General features: G+C 43.3%; 1 protein-coding gene across 3 annotated transcripts in view; it reads right to left on the reverse strand.

The window, feature by feature from the left end:
- Window positions 1–16,075: 16,075 nt before the first annotated feature.
- Window positions 16,076–22,517, reverse strand: part of RP9 (RP9, pre-mRNA splicing factor) — a 7,527-nt gene continuing 1,085 nt past the window's right edge. The window contains exons 2-6 of one of the 3 annotated variants that reach the window (XM_025046915.1): window positions 22,283–22,412; window positions 19,441–19,532; window positions 17,557–17,618; window positions 16,455–16,687; window positions 16,076–16,351 (exon numbers count right to left, since the gene is read on the reverse strand). In XM_025046915.1, the coding sequence (XP_024902683.1) occupies window positions 16,489–16,687; window positions 17,557–17,618; window positions 19,441–19,532; window positions 22,283–22,412 (483 nt within the window). In that variant the 3' untranslated portion in view covers window positions 16,076–16,351; window positions 16,455–16,488. Of the gene's footprint in view, window positions 16,688–17,556; window positions 17,619–19,440; window positions 19,533–21,240; window positions 21,537–22,282; window positions 22,413–22,517 lie in introns of those variants that run through there. The other 2 variants (XM_025046916.1, XM_025046914.1) reach the window with 2 other exon arrangements.

Below are 22,517 nucleotides of genomic sequence, written 5' to 3' on the forward strand. Positions count from 1 at the left end.
TGACCAGAGGTTTTAGAGGTATTTTCTGTTGTCTCAGCATATTTATACACTTTGGGGGTACTTTTATTCCTATGGCCTAAGCTCGGACCAACCAAAATTTGAGTTTGGTCCAGCGTCAAGATCTAGTCCAGCTCTCTTTTGATTTAATTTCAGATTTAATTTGATTTAATTACAGATGACAATAACCAAGAGATTGTATATTTCACTTTTTTTTTTTTCTTATTGGTTTTCATTTCCTTAAGCATCAAATCAACCAACTCCCTGGGAGTTCAGTCCATCTCTTGGTCTAAATTCCATTGGTAACTTTTAGTTTAGCAGGAGAGCTGCTGCTCCATACTGTGGGTGACCACGTGGTCAATCAGGAATCAGAAAAATTCTTCATCAGAACCCCCTTGCCTTCATCCAGTGTTTTCCCAAAGCATAGGTTTATCAGAGCTAGGGAAGTTCTAGCAAATCCCATGGGTTTTCTGATGCCAAATGTGCCTTTTCTAAACAACAACCAATTCTCAGACACCAGCTAGGTTTCCAACAATTCAGTTCAATTTCGACACCAACACTTCAGATGCCAGCCTCCAATGGGGTGCCCAAGCTGCCAAATTTCTGCCCAGCCAGCTATCAATTTGGGGGTTCCCATGACTTCTTCCTCAGGTTTACAAATTCACTAGAACAGCTCATAGAACTCAGGAAAGTGCTTTGCTCATGTTTACCAGTTTGTTATAAAGGACGCTGCCAAATGGAAGAGATACTTAAGAAAAGGTATTGGGGTGGGGCGGTGAGGAACAGCACAGAGCTTCAATGCCGGCTCTTACGCATCACCTTCCTATCACCCAGTGTATGTACAGATCGCCTGTTTTCTTCATCCCATTCCTCTTGCTTATGGAAACAGTCAGATCTGATGGAAAAAGTATTTACCAACCTCGAAGCTTTCAGAATTTCCTTGTTCAAGTTTTTATTGAACTCAATTTCTATCACTCTTCCATTCTAAGAAGGTGGGGGGTGGGGGACTGAAAAGTCAAACTCTCTAATCTTATTTGGTCTTTTGGTGACTAGTCTCCGCCCTGTCATTGTCTAGGGACTTCACCTTGTATCCCTCATTAGCATAAACTAAGGTGTAGTCAAAAAGGGCTTATTATGAAAACAAAAATTCTTCTCTATCACTCAGGAAATTCCAAGGGTTTTAAGAATTCTGTGCCTGGAACTGGAGAGAAAACCAAATATAAATATATATTTTTATTATGCTACAATATTAGATAATCCATAACCTAGCAGTAGGTTGGGCTACATTATCTTCATTCTAGAAGAGTAATCAAAGCAGGGAAGTTACATGCCTGGGGACACAAAGGTAGTTAGCGGCATAAATGATCCTGTAACCCAGTGCTCTGGTTCTTTTTCAGTTGATTTTTCCTCTCTTATTTTGCCCTCTCCACTTCGAAGTGGAGAGAGAATGGACACTTTTTGCCTACTCGTGATGTATAGTCTCAGCACTAGCTGTTTAACACAGTTGATCTTTAAAAGTGATCTTTAAAATATTTTAGTTCTATGTCATTACTATTTAAAATTTGTACTTTCTTTTATTAATTTACAGGTATAATCTTTTTTTTTCCCCAAAAAAATACTCAAAGTAGATTGAATCCAGATAGCTCTTTGGCCTCTAAAAAAGCAAATGTTATAACAACTCTCTTGTTCGTTGTACATCCAAATAGTCCATTTTCCTTAATCCAGTTCTCTTGCCTCTAATGAAAACAGTTGGATCTATGGGAGAAAAAAATGAAAGAAGAAAATTATATGTGGAAAGAAGACTTAGGAGATGTTAAAGCACACTGGACACCTAATATATTATTTCTAGGGGAAATCTGGGCTCTAACCTCCTACCAAGAGGAGGCTGAAAAGCCTTCTATTCAGAGGGTACACTTCGGAGTTTCTCAAGGATTGTGCACCCTTGTCCCCAGAGAAATGATTGTTAAATCTTACAGTTCCCCAACTGTTAGACAACATAAAGTAGTTACATCTCAGAAATACTGCCAGAGACAACAATTTCAAGCTTACAACAACATCATGTGCTTGGCTGGGTTGGGAACTATACTTATTGTCTCAATAACATATTGTCCATACATGCATGTCTCACAGAGCTTCCCAACTGGTATGCGGTGGTTAACAGTATGTTGGAATATTGCTTCCCCCACAAGGATGTGTATGAAACTCATCATTTGGCATATCCTAACAACAACGGACATCTTTGGTTGAGATATAAATGTCTAGTAGAATGAAGATAGAGATTTGGGAGTGAGCAGTAAGCTGGTCTTATTCGAAACTCTGAGAATGGGTGAAAAATGTAGAGAGAAGGTAGAATAAGAGGGGAGAAACCTTAGGACTATAACCTGGAGACTATGAACATTAAAGAGAGAAATTTGGGAAGAGAAGCCAGTAAAAGACTTTAAGAAGGGCAAACAGATAGCGGGAGAACTGTTGTAGCCGCCAGCCCCCGAAAGACACACGGACCACCAGAAATCAGTGAGTTATAGGAAACACACTCTTTATTCAGCCAGCTGGGTCTGCCAGGGGTATGCAGACCCCAAATTAAGCAGCCCTGAAATGTAGAGGTACAGAGTTTTTAAGCCCTAAATCTCATTCCTCATTCTGTCTTAACACAAAAGGCTATTTTTCTTCTATTTACTAACTGTTAACCTACAGGTCAGTTGCGCAAGCGGGGGTACAGAAGCAGAAAGCTTATTGTTAGAATGTTATGTTCCCATGGGTGATAACCTATGTTCCCGTGGGTGATAGCCAAGCAGTAGTTTTCCAGCCAGCATAGAACCATTTGGGCCGGTAACCGAGATGTCATGTTCAATGACTAAAAAGTGTCCATGCCACTTAGCAGCAACTGGTTCATTAGTGTCCTTGGTGAGGGTGGACGAGTAGACACAATGGCAAGAAAATCGAGATTTGCATTGCGTGAAGGAGTGGGAGGTGGAGAAGACTAACTGTTTATGGCCCTTTATAAAGAAAGTTAGCTGTGAAGAGATGGGAAGATGATGACAGGGAATAAGATAGAGGAAATGAAAGTAGGAAAATACTGCTTCTTTAATTACCTGAAGCAATGCAGCAGACACTGTTAGTTACCTGCTTGGTCAATATCTGTGCTCTCCTCTCTTTTTTAGTTATAGCATCTGGTTTATTCAGAGTTGACAACATGCCCAGCTAAAAGACAAGACCTCCCACACATCCTTTCAGCTGTGGGTAACCAATGAGCTATACTCTGAAGCTGTGTAGGTTTTCTAGTATAACTTTATTTATTTTTTTAAATGCCTACAGTACCTGGTCTTGCTAGGTGGTCTCCCATCCAAGTACTAACCAGGCATGACCCTGCTTAGCTTCCGGGTGGCATGGCCATAGATTAAGTATAACTCTTTAAGAACATGGCTGATGATAGAATAGAAAGCTGCTGTATGCCTTCTCTTCTCCCTGATTTATGCTTAGAATAGGTATCTTGGATCATGAGGCAAGCTGAAGATGAAAGTCAATTTTTAGGATGTTGGAGTAGAGAGATGGTTGGGTCCTTTGTGATACCAAGAAGTCACCATACCAGCTCTCAGGCAGTTTATCTCCAGAGTTCTTTATCTGAAAGAAAACCTTTTGTGTCACCCACTGCAATTTCTGGTCAAACACAATTTCTACCCACTAATGGCAGTCATTCTACAATGGCAGTCATTCCTCATTCTCTGAAAGTACTATTTCTGCCCCTCTTGACTTAAAAACAAAAACAAAAACAAAAACAGAAAACAAGAGCGGCAGCTACTAATGCACTGAAATTCCTGCCTTCAAGATTTCATTTAGCTATTTCAGTCAAAGACTTTGTTCTGTCCAAGGCAAAGCATTGTAACCAGTTTCAGCTACTCTCTTCTGCTCCATCAGGGCATTTAGTAACATCCCTTCCTCTGTGCCATCTGTAACATTTCAGTTTCCCCATTCAGGAGATAAAAACACCTAAAAAAAACCAAACCAAAACCAAAAACTAAAATTAAAAACCCTCCAAGCCCCACAATCCTTACAACCCTGTGACTTCTGTTAAGTACTAGTCTGTCTTTCCTTTCTCTCATGTGCAAATAAAGAGCGGTCTGTTATTTGCCAGCTTCACTTTCAAATACCCCACAAAACAACTTGCTGTGGCTTCCTGTCCCAGCACTTTCCCTAACCAATGGCATCCTAATTGCCAAAGCCTCTTCTTCCTGATTTTATTCCTGGTGGCAGTAAGCATGCTTGGGCATCCCTTTGCATGAACCTTCCTCCTCCCGGGCCTGTACCCTGTCCGGGCTGGTCTCCGCCTCCCTCTCTCCTTTCCCTTGGTCAGCTCCTCTTGCTTAACAGCCAGCGGCTTTAGGCCCAAGGAGGGTAGGAGACCAGGAGCTCTGAGAAGCAGCAATAACCTGTCCTAACTCAACACGCTTAAATGGAGGGGACAGTCCGGAAGAACGAGGGGTACAACGAACTGTCCAGGCCTCTGGAAAAGCCAACGCCAGGGCATCTTCGCGCAGGAAGGAGGGCCAGAAGGGACGATTAAGGCTGCACCTCAGGGCGTGGTACAGAGCGATGCTCCACGCCTCCACACCTAAGCCGGGGTGGGGTTCTTCCCGCGCCTCCAGCAGACCGGCGGGGGCGGAGCCTCGCACAGGGCGCATGCGCCGGCGCAGGGTGTGGGGGCGGGGCCTGCGCCACAGCGCTCGTGCCGCCCCTTGGCCCCTATAAAGGCGGGAGCCAGCGCCATGACGGCCATAGACGCTCCAGGTTGCAGAGGTCGGGTTCGAGGCAGGTCGTCGTGCCACCGCAGACGCTCCCAGTCGCAGACTTCGAACTAGAACAGGTTGGTGCACCGAATTCGGAACAGCTGTCGTGCGAGGCGGTAGGTGCGGTGGGTGTGGGGGTGAGCGGGTGAGTGAAAACACAGTGGCTTGCAGGAGAGGTGGTGGTGGGTAAGGTGAGCCATGGATGAAGAGACCCTGAACCGGGGGGATGGACTCCTGAACCGAGGAGGGTCTCGGTCCGGAGCGGGTGCTGGTTGAGCACGCTGGAGGGGTGGAACCAAGGACAGTGTAGGCCGGGCCTAAGCCACCACCCTCGAGTGCAGCCGCTTGCGTTTGAGGCCCGGCGCTGAATTGCCCCTGCGCCTCCAAGGCCTCAGCCGTCCCACGGTGCTGCTGCACAGGGAGCCCAGACTTGCTTGTCACATCGTGGGCCCGGCCTTTGGGCTCCACTCCTGGTCCTGAATGCAGTGCAGCCCTCTGCAACCCTGATGCCAAGTGAGCGGGGAGGGAAGATAAGGAACTTGCCACCCTTGCAGTTCTGAAGGGGAATGAGGATGACTTTCTCCCTTCATGACATTTTGCAGGGCTGAGTGGGACGGTCCTTTCCTAAATGTGAACATCTGTTTTTCAGCCTAGAAAATGAACTCTTCAGAGAACACACATTCCGAAGAAAATAATGCCTTTTATTACCCAGAAGGCATGGCCCAGCAGCGCTGCCCAAGTTTCTGGTACCAGAATTATACCTGTAATCCATCGTCTGTTCCTGGGGCAGGTAAGGAATCTGCAGAGGTTTAGTGGGATTAGAGACCCTCCCTGTAAACCGGTGCCTGAAAGTTTTGATACTTCATCTTACCTCCCTTTCCTCACCCTGTCCTGACAAAGGGGATTGTGACAGCTCAGAAGCACAGTGTTCGAAGTTCACTTTAATAGGAAAAAAAAAATTGAACCTAGCTGTATGCCAGGTACTCTGCTAAATACTAGGAATGATTCTCTCATTCCACCAATAAGGGACCTGAGACTTGGAGAGCCAGTGACTAACTCAAGGTCACACAGTAGTCAAACCAGAACTTTGTTTTGAGACCAGTCTGCTTGGAAGAGTTATCTCAGCTCCTAGTCATACTTTCAACAAGGCCTATGAATGGTAAAACCTGTTATGTTGAGATCCAAACTACTCTGGGGGAGACTGACAAGCAATATATGTTTGGAAGGTAGACATCCAGGATTTCATTCAGCACAGTGCTTTAATGGGAAGGGTCCATAGGCAGGTCAGAGACTTGAAGGGGTGATCCTGTTTTCTCAGTAGGAAAGAGAATGACAAATTTACTCATTTGTGTCCCCTGCTGTAGGTAAAGCGTGTTGTAATAACATTTTTTTCCAGGTAGAAAACTAGGTGTGAATGCTTTTGAGGTCATCAGTCCCTACTTCCAACCGAGCTGTAGAAATCTTTAAGGAGCTGTTCCTGGTAGACATTTCCAGGTTGCAATCCGAGCAGAAATGAATTCTGCAATATGTGGCCTCCACTGTGACTGCTTACCTGGCACATTTTGGACTTGAGCCAATTCCTTAAATTTTCTATGGAAGTGTTCTGTTGGCTTTCTTCTAGAGCCTGCTGCTAATCAATACAGATGTTGAAATGGTATTTCAAAATTGTGCAGAGGTCATGTGAAAAACATCGGTGTTGCCTTTGCTACTTTGTCAAAGACCAGTTGACTATATTGAGACACAACCTATCTTATTAATGTCCATGGGGTTGGCAGTTAATACCTTTATTTAGCCAGGCTGCATAGAGGCTTATCAACTTTTGCTCTTATCAGTGAACTAGTTTTTGATACTGGTTTCTCTTGAGTTCCTGTTTTCAGTTAATGATTTCATTTTTATTTGAATTTCATTTACATTTCTCCTGCGATTTCTTCATTCACTCATGTATTTAGTGTAATTTCAATAGTTGGAGTTTTACAGCCACCTTTGTTTTCTACATTATCAGTTGTTGTCTAAGAGCAGACCTTATATAATGTACTTTTTTAATTTGTAAAAGTATACTTTATGGCCCACAGTGTGGTCTGTCTTGGTGACTGTTCCATGTGAGTGAGACAGTGTATTCTTTTGGATGAAGTAGTCTGTTTCTGCAGCTCTATCACTTCGCCTCACACAGTTTCACCCTCTGTCACGGGCATGCACATTAAGGATTTTTATGTCTCACTGAAGAGTGACCTGTTAGGTAATGCCCCTCTTTATCCCTGATCACTTTCCTCACTCTGAAGTCTGCTCTGTCTACAGTAAAATAGAGCTTCTCTCACTTTTTCTTAGCATTGTACATCTTCATTTACATTTAACCACTGTCTCAAAGTTTTGTAGACAAGTTTGCTTTTAGTGTGCCTTTGTAATGCTTGATTGCCAGGCATTATGTCCTAGGTTAAGACCTCTAAATAGGCCTTAAGCGTTAAGGTAAGTAATTGGAGATGGGAGAGGGATCATAGTTTTATGGTTATGACTATGAATAGGTTTGCCTCTTAGATTTTGTCTTTGGGTTCTCAAGTACACATGCTTTCCCTTCCCAGCGAGATGTGAAAGGTAGTTTGGAGATCAGTATTTCCCTTCCCCTAGGTCAGATCAGCTCTGAACTAGCTTCTATCGACTTGTTACAAATAGAATGCTTCTGGTGTATGTCACAGTGATTCCTTTCCTTCTCTTCTAGTACCTTAAATTGATTGAATTACAGCAGGTAAAACTGAACACGCCCTCCCCCGCCCCAAAGTATTAAATTCAGACTCATCCCCCTGAGGCTGCAAATTTGTCAACAGTTCAGGTTTCCTGACCTAGCATTTAGTTCTCCTGCAGTTTTATATCTTGGGGTTGTGCTACTGTATGTCGTGATTATGTTTACATATCTCCAGTATTGGGGGTAGCAGTTAGCCTTGTAACCTAACTGCGATGTATCTAAGAGTTAATTTTTCAGGTTCCATGTTTACTTTGTTAGGACTGAGGGACTTTTAGTTCTTACATCCCTAGAATCAGGAAGTCCACCACAATATGCAGTGCTATACAATTAATATTAGGGCTGAATTCGTTTCTATATAAATAGGCTGGTTTTTAAGTATTGTCTTTGCCTTGGTTTCCCCCTTTGTATAGCGAGATGACTTAGGTTTCAACTGGCTAACATGTCCCCATTGCCCCTACCACCCAGACTCTAGCAACCACTATTCTATCTTCCTATGAGTTAATCTCTTCTAGATTTTACATAAGTGAGATCATAACAGCAATTGAATTTCTATGTCCAAATGATTTATCTTAGCAAAATGCCCTCAAGGTCATTTGGCAGGATTTCCTTTTTCTTAAAAGGAAAAGTCGGTGCCGTGGAGGAACCCACATGGCTAGAGCCTGTGGTGTTAGTGGGAGAGTAATGAGATGAAAAAGGGGAAAACCAGGTAATGGGGGCCTGATGCCATCTGAAGGAACGTGGCCATCGTTCCCCATTTCCTGACAAGCTGTGACAAGCCATTCAAATACTGTGATAGGAGTGAGGGGACCAAGTGAGTGAGAAAGATTATTCTGGAAGCGGTATGGGTCACAGAGCTGTGGGATGCTGGAGAGATGAGCCAAGAAGTTACCAGGAGTTTATTCAGGAAAAACTTGAGAGGACTTCAGGTCCTTTGTATTGGTAACAGAAGAGGGGAGGCATTAAAAGGAGGCTTGATAGCTGTGGGTGATTAGTGAGGGAGAAGAACTTAGCTACACCTGTGTCTTTGTGGGTGACTGCATCGTGGTTCTGGGGTGGTTTCTAGTGGCAGGGACCTGCTATTACGGTACAGTTTGATTTGAGCATAACTGCTGCCTCCTTTATAGTTGTAGCTTCATTTGTCAGCTGTTAAATTTGTTCCTGCAAAATCAGATGCCTTCCCCAAGGATGTATCTGCATGAGGAAAACGTGTCTGTTACTGGCACCGTTGCAGTGATCACCCCTGAAGGGTGGAAATGGGGGGACGTGTGTGAATGGTGGCGAATAAGCAGGTGTAGAAGGGCTCTGGAATCCAAAGAACTTTCGCTCCCCTTCACTTTGTAAGGCCTGACATGAATTATTCTTCGTGAAACCACGACAGGCCTGAATTATGCTTAGTGCGTGCTGGGTCTCTTTTAATTTAGAGTCAGGAAGTCTGAGTGATATAACGTCCTGGGTAACTGACGTGGCCTGGGAACCTACCAGTCAGAGCAGATGCTTACTCTAGTGCTGAAGAAGGGTTCGGGGGCCCACGTTTCAGTTACTGCCCCTTCATTTGTCATTCTGGGATGTCTGGGGAGGAACTGGGGGCCATCAGTAACCAGCTCCGTGGTGTGCCGTCTAGGTGCATACTGGCTGAATGTTGTGGCTGGCTCCAGGAGACAATAACTATTATATTTTCTTTCTAGGATTCGGAAATGAAATTCGGTATTTTCCTCGTCCAGTGGTGCCTATGGAGCATCCGGGCCTCCGTGTACCTCAATCCCCATTGCCCTCTAGACCTGTATTCCTTAAGTGTTATAATCCAGCACAATTCTGGCACTACAGTGGTTACAGGGTAAAAATGACAACGAAAGAGACGCAAACTGAACTTCAGCAGGTGCAGCACGATGCAGTTTCACAGAATTCATGGGACAGTTGGGATGTGCTTGATAACCCCCAAGGTGAAGACTGCGTTTCATATGAAGATGAGCAAAGAGCTGTTCAGTCAGAGCAGTGCCATGCTGAGATGTTAAAGTCAGGACTAACCATGGAGGTGAACTTGGGTAAAGAAAAGGGATATGTAGCTGTTCCCCAAATCCCACCATCTCCAGGTGAAGTAAAAGACAGAGATGAGATCCAGAATACCCTGAGCTCAGAATTGTACCTGTCTAGTGTAGGTGTCAACAAGCTTCAGGAGCCAGTACCACTGTCTGCCAGCACAGACGCAGTCAAGGACCTGGGCATACAGTCTGAATCCCAGAAGCCCCTTAGCACTGGGGAGAGGAAGCCAGACAACAGCAGGGGGAGCCACAGCCTCCCTGAGAAAGTGGGAGGGAGGGACAGCCATCCCCAAGGCCCTGTTCCCTTTGCTGCCTGGGTAGCCCAGTTAAACAAAGTTGACGAAGCCATCCAGTGTGATAGGAGCTGGTGCCAGGATGCAGAGCTGGAGAGCTCCCCAGAGTCATCACCAAAAGATAGTGGAAAGGCGACGTGGGAAAAGTCAGTGCAGTGTACAGAGCTGGATGAAGAGGAAGTGGGAGACCACAGGAATCCCAGCAGAGCTACTCCCTCTGCTGCCTGGGTGGCCCAGTTGAATAAAATTGATGCAGCCATCCAGTACGATGGGACCAGCTGGCAAGATGCAGAGCCGGAGAGTTCCCTAGAGTCATCACCAGAAGGTAGTAGCAAGGGGACAGGGGAAAAGTCAGGGTTTGGGGATCTGGATGAAGATGAAAATAAAGTAGGAGAGAACAGCCACCCTCAGGGGGCCACTCCCTCTGCTGCCTGGGTGGCCCAGTTGAATAAAGTTGACGAAGCCATCCAGTGCGATGGGACCTGCTGGCAGGATGCAGAGCTGGAGTGGTCCCCTGAGCATGAACTCGTAAATGAAGAGTCATCACCAGACTGCATAACACATGGATTAAGGAAAAGGTCGAGGAATAGGAAATTAAGCACAGGTGACCAGGCCCTGAGTGTATTCTTAAACCGTAAGACAGTGTATTTGAAGAAAAATGCGGTCTTGAACATTGTGATTCCTGATGATTCAGATGACTGTGAGTTGGAAGATGAAGAGTTTGAGGTAGAATGGCTCTTTGAAGAAGATACTGAGTTGAGTACTGCTAAGGAAAAGTTGTATCATGAGGCATGCAGGGCAACTAGGGTGTCAGAGGGTCCTCTCTATCCCAAACTTGTGTGGCCCAGTAGTTACCAGAACTACTATAGTGAGTATGCTGAATACGAGAACATCCCTTTGATGTTCTGGATAAGTAGACCGGAGGGCCATCATGTCATTTACAGCAAGCTCCGAACGAAGCCTATGGCCAATGACGAGGAAGAATCTCAGGAGTCGTTGACGTAAGTAATTAAGGGGCTCATCCTGTTTGGTTTTCTAGTGGTTTTGTTTTGGGTCCTGTATGCAAAGGCCGCTGCCAATCAATATTTCTGTAGGGTTTGAAAAAGGAACCAATGTTAGAATTGAGACAAAGCTGTAGTGGATGATAGAGAGGTCGGTGATAGGAGAGAGATGGCTTGAGACAGAAAAGGAGGGTCATAGGTCTAACAACTAGCTGTGGGCAGTGAAAATTGGCAGCATTCTACCTGGGTAATAGGCATATTTTAGACACTAGGTTACAAGGGCGTATGCTGGGTTTTTCCTGATGCTGCTACAAATAGTAAATGGTATTTCACATGTTCCTGGTGGCTTCACCTTAAGTGTCTCAGTTTAGGGCTGGGTACTAGAAGCTTAGTATCTTACTAACAGGCTGTACCCACAGCGAGCCTTGGCATTGAGTTATCCCTGCCATACCTCCAACACCTAGTCCTGGCATGTCAGGGTGTAGTTGCTTAATAGCCACTTAAAGGACATTCATGCCCTGCAGTAGTCACAAAAGAAAGATGGATAACTAAGTGCAAAATGTCAAACTTTAGCTTTATCCTAAATGTGGAAATATGGATGTTCTCTGTATAATATTCTGTTATGCAACTGATTTAAGGAAATGCATTATTTTATTCATAGGTAATGAATTCCTGAGTTCCAGCTACAAAGAAGAGCTAAATGTTGCTTTATCATGATGGGCTACACCACGTGATGTCTTCATTTGAACTAAATAAAACTATTACACCAACAAACAAGCCTTTTGGAGTTAGTTGTAAAAGTAAATTGAATTGCATGTGTGGTTCTTAAGCATTTTCTTTCAGCCCCCAAATGGCTACATCATTAACACCACCTAAAGATCTGGGTCATTCATGTACTTCTGTTTTATAATCTAAGGAACATTTAGATAAGGTGAAAGGCCGGTGGAGTTGACAGAATAGATGGATTCCCTAAACGGCCTTCCGTGGGGCCCACCTTTATAGATGGAGACCAGGCACTTCACAGTGCTTGATAGCAGCACTGTCCAGGGTGGGCACCCGGAAAGGAAGCGCTCAGGGAAAGTTTCTTTGTCCATGCTAAGATCATAGATGACCGGTGTGTGGAACCAACCTTTCGAAAATGGTTTGGGTTAAGTCTGACTAGATGCCAAAAAGGTTTATTTGTTCCTTTGTTAAGGACAGTACATGGTAGCATTCATCATTGAGCAGATGTGAGTGTGATGGGAGTGCCATGAGGGATGGCTATGTACAGTAGTGGTGCATGGATGTGATCAGTGTTGTTGCTTAGCTAAGATTCTTCAGATTCACAGTCCTACAAGACTGCCCACCTGTCAGATGCCACTGATAATCTGGCCTTCTAACAGGTTATGAGTTGGGAGGTTCCAATGTTTTGCCTTAGGTTGGATTAAAGGAACATAAACATTTTACTAAATTCCATCAGGAACAGCCAGATGGAAGAGATGCACAGGGCATGGTACAGGGAGATGGTGCAGTGCCCCCATGCCCTCTCCAGGCACACGGCTCTTCCAACACCTCCAGTGTTTACCAACCAACCGAGCAGCTCTCCTGAACCCTTATGGGTTTTTATGGATGTTCTAATGCATAGGCATGATTGATTAAATTTAACCTCCAGCCCCTCTCCCCTCCCCCACAGGGAGAGGGACAAAGTTCTCATTTTCTGTCAACCAGCCCTCATTTCCAGAGTTGCCTTCCATCAAACCCAGCTGTGGTGGAAAGAGCTTATAAATGACAAGGCACCCAAATCACTTTATGGCTCTGAAATGGTTTCAGGTACTAAGTATGAGAGACTAAATATAAAGATACTCTGATTGCTCATGAAATTTCAAGAGTTTTGGTAACTGTTTCAGGCACTGTGGATTAAATCCAAATATATATGAGAAATATATTTTAGTATCTAAATCAGCAGTCACCAACCTTTTTGGCACCGGGGACCAGTGCTCCTATGAGAATCTTAATGCCTCATGATCTGAGGTGGAGCTGAGGCAGTGATGCTAGTGCTGGGGAGCAGCTGCAAATACAGATGAAGCTTGCTCAGCTGCTGCTCATCTGCTGTGCGCCCCGGCTCCTAACAGGCCATTGACCAGTACCAGCTAACAGCCTGGGTGTTGGGGACCCCTCATCTAAGTGACCAAATACATATTTCTTATAAATCATGTATCAGGACAAATGGAAACAATCGTGATGGAAGAATGGTTAAATCATTGCGCAATCAAAGGAATTTTATGGCCACTTAAAGCTTGTGAGCAGTAAGATCGCCAAGGTAAGTCTGAACAATCTTTGAAGTGTTATTCAGTTAATGTAGAACTACAAACTGAGTGACTATGGTAATGCATTTTAAAAATCTAGAAGGCTATCAAACCATTGTAAGTATTTTTACTGTGTAATGGCTCTGAACTGGGAACTTTTTTGAGCTTGTAATACTTCTATAATTTTAAAACAATTTTTAAATCTTTGCAACAGAGCAGTCGAAAGGAAAAGAGATTGAAGATGTGAGTGAGGTAGGGTAATGAAAGGAAGATCTCGGGCAGGGATAACGTACCATAGGTAGTAGCAGGAGCAGCTAATATTCATTTAGCGATTGTAATTTGCCAAACTCTTCTAAATGCTCTACAAGTATTAAGTCGCTTAATTCTCTTTAACTGTATGAGGTAAACATCAGTCAAGGAAATGGAGACAGAGATAAAGCAACTTGCCCAGTCTGATAGCGCATGAATGGGGAGGCTGGGATTCAAACCCAGGCGGTCTTGATCACTGTCCTACTGCTAGCTGACACTCAGGATCCAGAGCACAGGTCAGCGACTGGTCTGTCAGGAAGAGAGAAACCTGACAACCACTATTAGTTTTCTATTGCTGCATAACATTGTCACACACTTAATGGTCTAAAACAACCATTTATTACCTCACAGGTCCATACCGCCTAAGTCTGGGCAGGTTCAGCTAGGTTCTGCTTGGTCTCATATGACCAAAAGCAAGATGTCAGCAGGGTTGGGCTCATATCTGGGGCTCTGGTGACGATGATGCATTCGAGGTCATTGAGGTTGGCAAAACTGTGTTCCCTTAAGCTACAGGATTGAGATCCCCGGTTCCTTGCTGGCTGTGAGGCGTCTGTAGTTAGAGCTTGCTGCAATTAGTAATTAGTCGGCTGCATTCCTTGCCTTGTAGTCCCTTCATCTCTGCCTTTAGAGTCAGTAATGGTATGTGGAATCAGAATTCCTGTATTGCTATCAACTAAAGAAAAGTCTGGAATTTTAAAGGGCTCTCATGATTTGGTTAGGAACACCCAGATAATTTCCCTCTCCTTGTGCTCGTAAAATTATTAAATCACGAGACTGAAGTTCATCGTATTAACGGTCCCGGATATTAGGGGGGAAAACCTTGGGGCCATTTTAGAATTCTGCCAGCGTAACTATGATGTTGGTTCGGTAGAGTGTCTTTGTGAAGAGCAGTCTGAAGTCTTGTAATGCCTCCCTGGATAGCAGTGGAAAATGCTCAGCCTGGAGGGAGGTGTTTGATGATGAAGGTTCGAATAGGTGACTAGCAAAGTTGTGGTTTGCTGGTCAGCTTTATGGACTCAGTTGAGTTTGGAGATGATGAATTTGCGGGGGTACCAGTCTACCTGGCTGTGTGATTATTCTCTAGCAGTGTGGGTACAGGTGCAGAGGAAGTTTGAGGTTCTTCTGAGAAAACTGGGCAAAAAGACCACAAGTCAAGGGTGATGACAGGCTTTACTGATAGACTCTGGAATCTAGGTTAGAAACAGAAGACAGAAATCCAGAATTAGGGAGTAGGGATTGTAGTTCATGTGGAAGGGCTGCAGGGGATGCCCAGATTCCAGTTGAAGCAAGAAGTGGAGGAATGCCCCCATAAGAGGTTAAATAGAGCAGTGGTTCTCCAGGTGTGGTCCCCAGACTGACAGCATTAGCATCATTTGGAGACTTGTTGGAAAGAAAAATCCTCAGATGCACCCCAGACCTACTGAGTCAGAAAGTTGAAGTCTGGGAGCACAGGAATCTGTTTTAATAAGCACTATAGTTAATTTTGACACCTCCCAAATTTGAGAATCATTGATGCAGTTTTTTTCATATTGTTTAAGAATACCTTTATCATGAATGGGATTTCAGGAAGACTGAGAAATCCCTGGAAGGAGAAGAGGAGAGGCTGGGACTTGGTAGGAAACACAGGGACATACAGGAGAGGGGAAGGGCCCATGTACTGCATGCTGAGCTAGGGTGCCAAGGATAAGCGTAAAGCGTGCCTGAATTAACTGGCCTTAGGGTTTTCAGAAATAAGCCCTGGAGATTGCAATCTGGACCAATTGTTACTGAGGTGCTATTCCAAGGCCAAGACCAGGAGTATTTATTGATGAGTGTTGGAGATGGGTCCATTCTGGGCCTGGATTGGCTGCTCTTTAAAGAGCAGGGTGTGGGGGGCATCCAACTTCCAAGGAAAGAAGCTGGAAATGGGAGTAGAGAGTTCCTGGGACCCTGATTACAGCAACAGATCCTGCTGGATAAGGAGGGACACTTACCTGTGAGCAAGATCTAGCTCTACTGTGGCTCCGCAAAGAACAAGACTTACTCCCCCTTACCTGCAGGCACCACCCTGCCAGGTTGAGCTGCTTCTGCTGTGCCACTGCAAAGCTAGAAGAGCCCAGAGGGGCAGCGTGTCACCGACAGGAAGGAGGGATGTATTTTGGGATGTGTGTGGCTGTTTCAGTACAGTAATTTCCCTATATTTTAAATTTTTTTCTGAGTCATTTAACAGAGAGTCTTAGGATTTGGGCAGTAAGGTCCAATCAAATTCAATACGATGTAGCCACACAAGATTTTTCATGGTTCTAGGAAACCCTCCTCCCTAATTAACAAATCACCTCAGGTAATTATAAAAACACCTTTTGGTACAGTAATGCCCAATGTACTTGACACTAAATTTTATACTGCCAAGTTAAAAAAACAATGCAGATGAATGTGTGTAGCATTTGTGTAAAACAGGTCCTATATTTGCTTGTGATATATAAAACACATCTGGAAGACTTCACAAGAAACTGGTAAGATTGTTAGCCATTGGGGAAGGGAGCTAGGAAGCCATGAGAGAGAGGAAGGAGGAAGCGTTTTCATTACTAAACCTCATGTACTTTTTAAATCTGGAACACATGCACGCATGATTCAGAAATAAAATACATACATTTAAAAAAGTAATGACCTTTTATTATCCTCAACAACAGAGAAAAGCCAAGGCTGAAGTCTGTGGGAATTAGGTAGCCTCACTATGGAGGGTGACAGCACCTGGAGGAGCGTCCTCAGGGATCCCTTCGTCCGGCCACCCTGACATTTCTAAGGCATCACCAACCACGGTGACCAGCAGGGAGGACGGCACTGAAGAGAGCTTTCCTGCCTGAAATCGGCCATCTCTGGAGCCAGCAATGGAGGACACAACTCACTCTCCTGTGGTCACATCTTCACTGGAAGGTGAGTGAGAAATCACACGCGTGACGCCAGACACCCTTCCTCCTCTCCCGGTCCCCTCCGAGCCCACGTTCCTCTGCGTGGGCCGCAGAGTCTGACCTGAGACGGGACAGCTGAACGCGTCAAGCGCCTGTCAGTCCGAGTCTGAACTCTCATTCGACTTGGAAGACTTATGCTTTCGTTTTCTCTTCTTTTTCTTCTCTTTCTTCTTTTTCTTGTGCTTTTCCTTTTTCTTCTTTTTCTTGTGTTTCTCCTTACATTCTGAGGAACCGGAGCTGCTTCCATCGTCATCTGAGGTGGAATCCTCCAGTAATTGTTTTAACTGCTGTATCCTAAACATTTAAGATTGGTCAAAGAAGCATCAACCGTAACAACTTAAAAAAATTGTTTTTAGATATGAGTAGTGAAGGTAACAAAAAGGTCACAAATAATCACCTCATTAAACATAGTACTTATGTTTATTTTTGCATGTTTTCCCCATTCCTGTCTATGTTCGTGCCTATTTTACAGGACTGTAACGAGCATAAGGAATTTTGTATTATTTTCATCTTCTGAAATATTTCTGTATGTTTCTATGGTCCTTACTATTATAACTTCTAACAGGTACATAGTTTCCTAAATCTTTCTCCCACTGCGCAAGTTCATATCAAGCAATCTACCTCCTCAACAATAACTCAATACTACCGATAGGAAAAAAAACCACTTTTTTTCCCTGTCTTTATTCATGTCTAAGAATAATTTTATTTATTTATTTATGCAACCCTTGGTTGACCTCAGATTGCAAGGACCTTGTCAGCTTACAATCCTTTATTTTTTTACGCCTACAGCACCTGGTCTTCCTAGGTGTCTAAGAATAATTTTTAACAATGGCTCCGATCCTTAAAGACGTTGGAGAGGATACACTAGATCACGTGAGAGAGACTCAGTCCCAGAGTAGAACCGGGCAGCACAACCTGGGCTGCCAGCATCACCTGTCAGCGGCGTGAGTGGCCCAGTGCAAGAGGCGAACCCAAGCAGAACGGGCTGACCTGCTCATCCCCACCCCCCCACCCCCCAGCCTTTTCAGCATTGCTCTTGCCCCCCAAGTGTGTCACAGTTAAAGTGCCACATTTATTAAACCACTCTTCTATTCTGGAATGGTTATTTCCAACTTAACATAATTTAAAAGTTGACAAAGGTATTGTTATCAGGACGACCTCACCTGATATCCTTTTCATGTCTTTTATTTTCTCGTATGATGTCATACATGGGATCTTCATGCACCTTGGGGGTTAAAGAAGGTTAAGTTTTGATTAGGTTTCGTAGACTTTTAAAGTAAAACTAAATCCCTATTTCACTGAAACCAGTTTTTTTCCTCCCCCATTTAGTGTAATTTCATATTCAATATATTCTAATCCTTCCTCATGGAGGCTATAAAAAAGGTTTTCCAATTATACAGATACAGGGTTATAATTTAAATGTCCTTTATAAGGAAATAAACGATGGCAAAATCATTATTATTCAAGGTTAGAAATATTGAGGTAATTCTCTTTGTTCTATGTGGACAGATGATCAAGAGATTATTAAGCAAAACAAGTGAGTTGGAAAATGATATATAAGAATGATTCATTTATAGGTACACAAAAATGTGTGTGCATATGCCCCAAAAGAAGTCTGGAAGTATGGTCATCAAGCTACTTAACTGTAAATTCCCTTTGGGGAGAGAGGCAAGCTATGACTTGAAAAATCGATTTTGAAAAACCTAACTGTAATGTTTTCATTTTATTAAAATAGGGCAAATGTATTTTCATAATATCTGTATAATTTAAAATTACTTAAATTACCTAAAAATAGGAATACACATAAAGTGAATTTTATGGTATGTGAATTATCTTTAAAACTATGTTTTTGTAAAAATTTTACATACTAAAAAAAATTAAGTTACAATCTCTATGACCTTGCTGCCTGGGGATACCCACTGCTAACACTGTAGTGTAGTTCTTCTACTCATTATTCATAATTTACAAAAAAGTTATAATCATATTATATATATAACACTCTATTCTCTTTTTCACTTATGTTTTTATGAACATCTTCTCATGACATTACACATTCTTTAAAAACATAATTCTTAAAAGCTAATGTTTTCTATGTTACGGTAATTTATGTTGGTATATTGGCCATTGAAGATATTCCTATTTTTCTTTAGTTTTTATTTTTTAACCATATGAATGATTCTGAAAGTCATTCTTATACATTCATAAAAATTTATGTATGTTGATGTTGTTATATCTTTAGGATTAATTCTTAGAATGTAGGTTTCTGAATTAAAAAAATATGAACATGTTAAGTTTTTGAGATTTATCACCTACTTGTTATAGGAGCTATAAAAATTGATATTCCAGCTAGCGGTGATTTAGCCAGAGTATTTTCTTCAAATTATTAAAATGAAACAATAATTTCAGTGTCTTAAAATCATTGGAGAATGTTTGTGGACTCTAGTTTGATATATGCTGATAATCCTAATATATCTGAAAAGAGCAAGTTAAAATGACTGACACAGCTACTGAACAGTGAATTAAGTTACTGAATGGTGAATTAACACCCATCGGAGGTGACTATGTCAAAATAAAGCGAGGAAATGAAATATCTATTTTGTTGTCATCTTAAGAAGATATATTATTTATATACACTTCTAGTTGATAATAAAAAAATATCTAATCTGTAGACAAAGACTGGGAAATTAGGACCCTGATTTTAGTTTTGAAACATTATTATTTTTTACTTAAGTAAAAGATAACAATGTCTACATTGGCAATAAGTAAAATACATAGTAAGAAAAAGGTAGATAATAATGCTTCAAAAAAAGAATCAGTGTCTGAAGGCATAAACAAGTAACACTTTCATAAGGAGTTAGTTCTTTGCAATGAACTAACCTGTCACACAAATTCAACATAACAGAGCTGTAGTTAATACCAGATACTTTGGCCAAAAGGTGTCTGGGAATATATTTTTACATGAACCTCCAGTTCCTTGGTGACGGCCCGATCCACGGACATTCACCATCTTTGGTAAACGTAAATTGACACTCTGGGGTTTTACTTACTACTCTGAACTGCTCTAACTTTTGGTTGCCTTTGATAAAGAAAGGGCATTCTTTATCACCCGTTCGGTGACCATACCGTTTACAACGCCAACCTAAAAACAAAGAAAAAGGGGATATATTTCTGTAAGATAATGTATTTTCACTTAAGATAAAGTATCAGTAGGTCATACTAAAGATATTCTTCATTAGATTCCAATTTTAAAAGCAAATGCAATCAGTGGGGGAACCATGTAGGATCCCAGAAAATAAAGGCAAACTAATTGCTTCTTTAAGCATCCTTTAATCTTGGAGTTTTAGAAATGAACCAAGTACTTACTAAGCAATCCCATGCAAAAAGCAAAGTGTAATTTAATTTTATTTTTTAAACTGTGTATGATGGGTTGAATTGTCATTCCTATTGCCCCTCCCCCACCCATGTCCTAGCTCCTCGTACTTCAGAATGTGACCTTACTGGGTGGGAGACGGGGTCTTTAGAGAAGCCTGGAATAGACCCTTCCCTCAGAAGGAATCAATCCTGCCAGCAGATTTCAGACTTTTCTCCTCCAAAACCATGAAACAATAATTTCTCTTGTTTAAGTTACCCAGATGGTGGTACTGTTATGGTGGCCCCAGCAAACTATAGGGGCATCAGGCAATTCCAACCAAGGACATCAGGAAGCAGGAAGAGGAATTAACGCTAAGATCAGCCAATTGTGCTCCATGCTGGCAGCAACTGAAAATGTGTAGTGACAGGAAAATAATGTTTTTCCTTTTATATTTTTGAGAGCTGGTAGTAGGAAACCAATGGGAAAAATGAGGTTTAGGGATTCTTGATCGCCACTGACATGCCCCTGTCCTCACCTCTCTGCTATTTTGATTTACCTCCACCTGGGGAAGGAACACATCCTTAACGCAAATGCAGACCCCTTAAACAGATGTCTGCCCTTATGACAAAAATGGAAGGATGTTAAATGCCATGGATTGATGTATAGACCATCTGTGATCAAGACGCTCTGTGTAAAGAAAAGGTACTCCTTGCTACTCAAAGTGTGGTCAACAGACCAGGAAGACTAGCATCACTTGGGAGCTTGTTAGAAATACAGACTATGAGGCTCACCCTACGTTTGAGAAGCTCTGCTCTGGATAACGCTCAGATCACTGAAATCAATTAAAGTATGAATAGGGGTTATGTGTATATTTTTTCTCATCTGGGGTGAATCCAAGTTTTGTAGAGCCCGAAGCTTACATAACTTAAGGGGAGGAAGGGATCGTTAGGGACAAAAATCTGGCCTTGGTAAGACAGGGCCATATGAAGACATTGTTGGGGCACCGTAGGCCTTTGGAAGGTGCAAGTGAGGGGCCCTAGAGCTTAAGATCCATTAACTTCATGGTAAAACCAGTTCTGGTACTAAAAGAGCACTTTTAACTTGCAAGTTGATGAAAAGAACTGTAAAATGATAAATGAAACACAACTAAGGACCTTATTAAACAGACAGTGGTTTTTAAAAAAAACAAAAAATATAGTGCAGCATAATTCTGGGTAAAGATGGCAGATTAAAAACAATCATTTACTTTCATCCCCTTTCTGGCATCCCATAAAAACTATAACAAAAAGAATACTTTTTAAAAGGCATAAACCACAAGGACAGGAAAACTAGGAAAGGAGAAAACATTAAAAAAACACCGGAAGTTATAATTCAAATAAGCGTGTGCTAAACGAATAGCAGATCCCAGAAAACTGAATTCTAAAGTAGGGAGCACTGAGAACCAACTCAGTGTTGATTTGTAGAGCTCCCAAAAGCTGAGGAACTGGCAGCATACTTCTGGAAATGGAGTTGAAGGGGTACTTTAAATAAGGAGTCTTGGTCAGAAGCCCATGTGGCATCTCTCCCCGATCCTGGTTTGAAGGAGGTTCATTCTCTGGAGAAGGCGAGCAGAGTCTCTGGCTGTGGAGCTGTCAGGCACATTGGAAGGCAATGCACACAGGAAGAGCATGTGAATGACTGAATGCTGGATGCTGAGACTTCACAGCCTTGTTCCTTACATCGGTTCCCAGAACACGGAATGTGGCCTTCATCTTCGGCAGGAAATGACTTTGCTGTGAAAACCTAACCAGCCTAATTAGGAAGATTACGGATACTGATCTCAGAGTTACTGTTTACAACAAGATAATGCCTGAACCTGGAAAATCAATATATATAATACAAGCATGATCTTTAGACGTATGAAGATAAATATAAAAATAACCGACTAAAAGAGCTTCAAGTGGGAACGGAGAAAAAGAGACTGGGAACTGCTATTTTAATTATGTGCACGATGAATCTCTACAAACAAGTGTCTTAAAGAGGCAGCAGTGCCCTTTCTTCAAATGCTATATCTTTCACTGGCGAAGGGGCTGCTGCTCGGGTGTGTGTGGGAGGTGCCCCGCAGATCTCTACCTGCTTCACACTCACCCTCTGTGGCCCGTAAGCTCTGCTCGGCTTACGCGGATGAAACCTCAGCACTGATGGAGGGGGACCGACCGAGGCAACACCCAAAGGGACCCGCCCTCCAGGGCACCCTGGTCCCCCACGGCATTTCTAACGCGGAAGGGCCTTTCTGTCGGCAGAACAGGACTGACGGGTGGACTCCAAAGGCAGCTATGGTCCTGCGCCAAGACCACCCCTGGAGCCGGACGCCCTGGGGTCAGAGCTTTCGCCACCTCTTACTGACACGTGCACGGCGGCTTCCGAATGCGTGAAACAGAGATCGGGCCATGACCGTGACAGCGCTGTGGCGAGAACGAGTTAGAGAAACACGCGTCGTGAGTCGCGGTGTGTGGCGTGCGCGTGTTCAGGAGTGCTACTTGACACTTCGCACTCACACTGCATCACTTTGACTTCCTTCCCCAGTGGCATCCAGAGCCCCTTGGTTGGCGCGTGAGCCAGAAATTCCCTGGCGTGTTCGTTGCCTGGTACATCTGGTATACAGTCTTCTGGCTTGGTCTCATCTTCCTAAACAAGGAAACGGCGTGTCAGCGACATGGCACAAAAGCCCTGGCACCCCACACTCCCCCACCCCGTCTCCACCCCCACCTCAGAACAACGCGCCGCCAGGCT

The sequence above is a fragment of the Pteropus alecto genome, unplaced genomic scaffold, assembly GCF_000325575.1.
Source record: "Pteropus alecto unplaced genomic scaffold, ASM32557v1 scaffold21, whole genome shotgun sequence".
Taxonomy (NCBI): Eukaryota; Metazoa; Chordata; class Mammalia; order Chiroptera; family Pteropodidae; genus Pteropus; species Pteropus alecto.